This window comes from Phaseolus vulgaris, chromosome 6 (genome assembly GCF_051622355.1).
Source record: "Phaseolus vulgaris cultivar YP4 chromosome 6, ASM5162235v1, whole genome shotgun sequence".
Taxonomy (NCBI): Eukaryota; Viridiplantae; Streptophyta; class Magnoliopsida; order Fabales; family Fabaceae; genus Phaseolus; species Phaseolus vulgaris.
Genome location: NC_143503.1, coordinates 15,477,670 through 15,482,167, shown reverse-complemented (window position 1 = coordinate 15,482,167; position 4,498 = coordinate 15,477,670). Strand labels below are relative to the sequence as shown.

The window sequence follows — 4,498 nt, the reverse complement described above, 5'->3', positions numbered from 1 at the left end:
TATTTAAATCATTATAATCTATTTGGGCAATTATAACATAATTTAAAATTATTTAGCTTTTCCCTATATATATAATTTAAAATTATTAAGTTTTGTTTGTCTATTCTTTGTTGCATTAAAGTCTTTGAAAGATAATTTTCCTATGTAACATGTTCCATACGTAAAGTATTAAATATGTGACATGGGTCTGCTGCATCACACCATACAGTTAATAGAAAAACATGGTCACGAAGAAGGAAACTGAGAGGAAAATACCCTGCATGAGGAACACCAGCTATTATATATTCTCATTTAAAATTCATTTTCGTTATTGAAATTGATGAGTTTAATTATCTATGCTATGGAAATCAAACCGCGTTTTTGGAGTTTCACTTTCACACTTGTTCTTGACAGAGTCACCCCAACACAAGCCTAAATTGCCCTCTTCCTCTTTCCTTCTTCTCTTTTCTCTCCTCACTTTTGGCCTTCAAAGCTCCCATTTTTTTTGCAATTTCCATTTCCCTTACAATTTTATTCTTTCATTCTTCACTTTGGTAAGCTCAGAGATTGTTGTAAAGTTTTGCTCTTTTCTGGGTTTTGAAGTTTGCTACTTCCACTTTGAAATTCCACAAGGTGTTTGATGTTGGTACCATCATCATAGGACTTCAGAAATATGGTTTTGAGGGTTTCTCTCATTCTGGTTCTCCTTGTGTTACACAATTCGTGCACTGTGGAATCCAATTTTGAGCATCTCAATCAGAATGATCTCAATGGATCTTCTCTTGCAGCAGTCAAGTTTCCTGATCATGCACACTTCAATGCTGGTTCTTCATCCACGGAAACTGGGTGTAGTTTCTCCAAGTCAGAGAAATTTGAGTCTTCTGTAGCGACCATGACATCCAATGAAGGTGAAAACGGAGAGGCTTTTGAGGAAGCAGGACAGCACAAGCAATCTGTGAAACTCAACTTGAGGCACCACTCAGAGAGCAAAGATACTGAGCCTAAAAAGTCTGTGGTTGATTCTACAGTGAGAGACTTGAAGAGAATTCAGACCCTTTACAGAAGGGTCATAGAGAAGAAGAACCAAAACACAATTTCAAGACTGGATAGAGCACAGGAGCAATCGAAGAAGTCCTTTAAGCCGGAGGCGGCTGCTCCAGCGGCCCCGCCGGAGTATTTCTCCGGTCAGCTTGTAGCAACCTTGGAGTCAGGGGTGAGTCTCGGCTCTGGTGAGTACTTCATGGATGTGTTTGTTGGCACACCTCCTAAGCATTTTTCTCTAATACTGGATACTGGTAGTGATCTTAATTGGATTCAATGTGTTCCTTGTTATGCTTGTTTTGAGCAAAATGGACCGTATTATGATCCTAAGGATTCTAGTTCTTTTAAGAATATAACCTGTCATGATTCAAGGTGCCAATTGGTATCATCCCCAGACCCTCCTCAGCCCTGCAAGGCTGAGACTCAAAGCTGTCCATACTTCTATTGGTATGGGGATAGTTCCAACACAACTGGGGATTTGGCAATTGAAACTTTTACTGTGAATCTCACCACGCCTAAGGGAAAGCCTGAACTCAAGCTTGTTGAGAATGTTATGTTTGGTTGTGGTCATTGGAATAGAGGACTTTTCCATGGGGCTGCTGGATTGCTAGGCTTGGGGAGAGGGCCATTGTCATTTGCTACTCAGCTGCAATCCCTTTATGGTCATTCCTTTTCTTATTGCCTTGTGGATAGAAACAGCAATTCAAGTGTTAGTAGCAAGTTGATATTCGGTGAAGACAAGGAGCTTCTCAGCCACCCCCATTTGAATTTCACTTCTTTTGTTGGTGGCAAAGAGAATCCTGTTGACACCTTTTACTATGTCCAGATAAAGTCTATCATGGTTGGTGGTGAGGTGCTGAAGATTCCAGAGGACACTTGGCATTTGTCAGCACAAGGTGGTGGGGGTACAATCATTGATTCTGGAACCACTCTCACTTACTTTGCTGAACCTGCTTATGATACAATCAAGGAGGCATTCATGAGGAAAATCAAGGGCTATCCACTTGTTGAAACCTTCCCCCCTCTAAAGCCATGCTATAATGTGTCTGGAGTTGACAAAATTGAGCTGCCAGAATTTTCAATCTTGTTTGCTGATGGAGCTGTCTGGGATTTCCCTGTGGAGAATTACTTCATCCAGATTGAACCTGAAGATGTTGTTTGCTTGGCTATTTTGGGGACTCCTAGGTCTGCACTTTCAATAATTGGAAACTATCAGCAACAGAATTTTCACATATTGTATGATGTGAAGAACTCAAGACTTGGATATGCACCCATGAACTGTGCTGATGTTTGACATCTTGTTAAGGATGAAAAAAGATGTATAGGAAAGAAAAACTATGAACATGGCAATTCTTGGGGTCGATTTTTTTTCTTTGGGGTTTTCCCAGTGATGGACACTAGAAAGTGATATACAAGAAGACAGAAAAGAAAATCAGGTTTTGTTTCTTCAGGTGGTATAGAACTAGTCCTAGGTAATTACAGGAACAAGGTCATTACAAACACAAACGTTTCATTGTTTTGTACACATTTAACTGCTTCAATTTTGAGTTCCTTGTCCCTTTCAATTCAATATGATATTGTATCTCTGACTAGCAAGTTTTGTTTTCTTTTTGTTTACCCATTCTCAAAAGGAAAATTGTTCCTTACCTCTGTTTACAAGAAACATGGTCTCATAATTTCACTAACTGGCATTAGCAACAATTTCTATGTTATGTCTATATTCTATATTTCAAGCAATGATTTGCTAGTATATATTCTACTTTCTTTTGGACCATTTACTTCTATCAATACATTTCTTTTTTCTATAATCTTTGTTTTAAATTCTCTCTCTCTTTCTCTCTCCTTTTTTTTTCTTGAATAACTGGTCAAAGGGAATATGGTTGTTTCCAATATCAGCCAGCAATACAATATATTATTCAATGGCTCCTCTGTTAGGTATGTGGCACAATAATTTAACAAAAACAAAGAAAATGAGCATGCAAACAAAGACTTGGTCAGCTTTATCGGTAGGTATCTCTTTATCATACATTTTGCCATCTTCCTTTATACACTGTGTTTGGGAATTTCAGGGTATCCTAAAACAATAACACATACCTATCTATTTTAAACTTTATTAATGTGATTTTTCTCTACCTACCTAATTTATATTTTAGTAATGTTACTTCTTCAGATACCTTTTTTGTTCTTAAATGATTCTGAATATTAGTATTGCATAGAAAAGTGCAATACTATAATATTTTTCAATTTGTATGCTTAGTTAAAAAAGTGAGTTAAATTTTATACTATAATATTTTTTAAACTAATTGTTACAAAACCATAGTTTTTAACAACAATAATTATTCATGATCAAATAATAATATAAGAAGAATTAAATATGTTTTTTTCATGAAATATAACTGTATTTTATTTTTTATCCCTAAAAGATTTCTGTTTAATTTTTTAGTTCCTGTAATTTTTTTTGATCTTAATTATTTTATTTTAATATTTGTTAAAAAAAATTTCATTGTAGATCAAATATTTTTAGTTCCTACAAAGTATTCTCCAAAAGGGCTAATTTTAAATAAGCAAAATATCATAGAGACAAAAATTGAAAAAAATATATTTAAAAGAATAAAATGAAATAACAACAAATAAAATTGAGACTAAAAGTAAAACATGACCATATTTGAAACACCAAAAAAATATTCAAATTTATAAAAACAAATATAGTAGTTAGGTGGGTTAGTGTCCTTTTTCTCTTTTAATTTTTATCTACTTTCCTTTTGCGATAAATTTTCTCCCCTCACACCAAAGACTTGTACTATTGTTTTCCAAGTTAGTGCACAAAAGTAGTATTCATACAAAAACCCAATTTGAAAAGGGTTTGTGATAATGAGGTGTGAAAAGTGATTCTTTACTAGTGACCTAAATAATTGTGAGTGCATTCAAGTGGTCGTGTATTATATGGAGAGAATAATCTTCTTTGACTAGGAAACATAATTTTCTTCTCCAATAACAACACTATTAGAAACAACACTATTAGTATATAGTAATAGTATTTTTTTTAACTTATGAGACACGTTAATCCATGAGTTGAGTGAGTCATCAATAAAATGAAGTAGGTGAAGTAAGCTTAATGTAAAATATGATTCTTAGTTAGAATAGCTATTCTTTGTGGGATACACGTGAATTGAGAACTCACCAAGGACACATCACATGCACTAAAGCAAAAACACCATTTTTAGAGATGAGAAAGGGTCTATGGATACTATAGTAGAGACACATCAAATTATTACTATTCTTTTTATATTATGAATAACTATTAAAATATTCATTAGTACTTAAAAAAAAGCGAGTTTCAAATAAAATTATTTTTTAAAATATAAAATAAAATTACAATATCAAAATTTAAATTCAAATAAAACCAAGAATATCATTAAATATAAACCAATTTTAGAGATAAAAACTAATTAGTTATTATAATAACTAAATTATATAT

The 4,498-nt window shown here is 33.7% G+C and overlaps 1 protein-coding gene across 1 annotated transcript; it reads left to right on the top strand.

Annotated features, from left to right (window-relative positions):
- The first annotated feature begins 203 nt into the window (after positions 1 to 203).
- Positions 204 to 2,590, top strand: LOC137831061 (aspartic proteinase nepenthesin-2). The gene has a single exon (XM_068638576.2). It carries the CDS (start codon positions 653 to 655, stop codon positions 2,312 to 2,314), a length of 1,662 nt encoding a protein of 553 aa, XP_068494677.2. The 5' UTR covers positions 204 to 652; the 3' UTR covers positions 2,315 to 2,590.
- Positions 2,591 to 4,498: the final 1,908 nt, after the last annotated feature.

Excerpts from the sequence above, each read along its gene's own strand:
- LOC137831061 (XM_068638576.2), top strand. The coding sequence starts at position 653 with ATGGTTTTGAGGGTTTCTCTCATTCTGGTTCTCCTTGTGTTACACAAT.